General features: G+C 44.6%; 1 protein-coding gene across 1 annotated transcript; it reads right to left on the minus strand.

Moving 5' to 3' along the window:
- Positions 1-228: 228 nt before the first annotated feature.
- Positions 229-409, minus strand: LOC133977255 (cathepsin Z-like; the record flags this gene model as incomplete). Its single annotated transcript, XM_062415354.1, is given in 1 exon segment — positions 229-409. A coding segment is annotated over 1 exon segment (181 nt), but the record flags the coding sequence as incomplete, so codon positions are not given.
- Between the last annotated feature and the right edge of the window lie 95 nt (positions 410-504).

Below are 504 nucleotides of genomic sequence, written 5' to 3' on the forward strand. Positions count from 1 at the left end.
CTTCCTTCCTTCCTTCTCTCCTTCCTCCCTTCCTCTTTTCCTCCATCCCTCCTTACTCCTTTCCTTCCTTTCCTTCCTTTCCTTTCCTCCCTTTCCTTTCCTCCCTTCCTTCTGTCCTTTCTTGACCTGAGGACAACAGGAGGGTTAAATAAACTGTATTTCTCTAAATTGGATTGGAATTATTAAAAGGAGAAACTTTTAACAGATATCAAATCAAAATGTCTTTACTTTGGTTTTTGGCTTGGTAGTTGTTGCAGGTCTCATCAGGAATGCCTTTCTCGTGTGCATAGGCGTAGACTCTCAGGTGATCTCCTCCGTAACAGGAGCCCGCCCTCCCACAGTCTATCACGTTCTGGACCGACAGGTAAGCCGACGGCCACACTCCTCCACGCTTGATGTTGATACGGTCTTAGACAAAAGAATAACAGTTTATAAAATTAGCATGTTGTCTATTGAGTGTATCTATCCATCCATCTATCTATTCCTCCTCCCCTTCCCTCCGCT

Source organism: Scomber scombrus, unplaced genomic scaffold (genome assembly GCF_963691925.1).
Source record: "Scomber scombrus unplaced genomic scaffold, fScoSco1.1 SCAFFOLD_664, whole genome shotgun sequence".
Classification (NCBI taxonomy): Eukaryota; Metazoa; Chordata; class Actinopteri; order Scombriformes; family Scombridae; genus Scomber; species Scomber scombrus.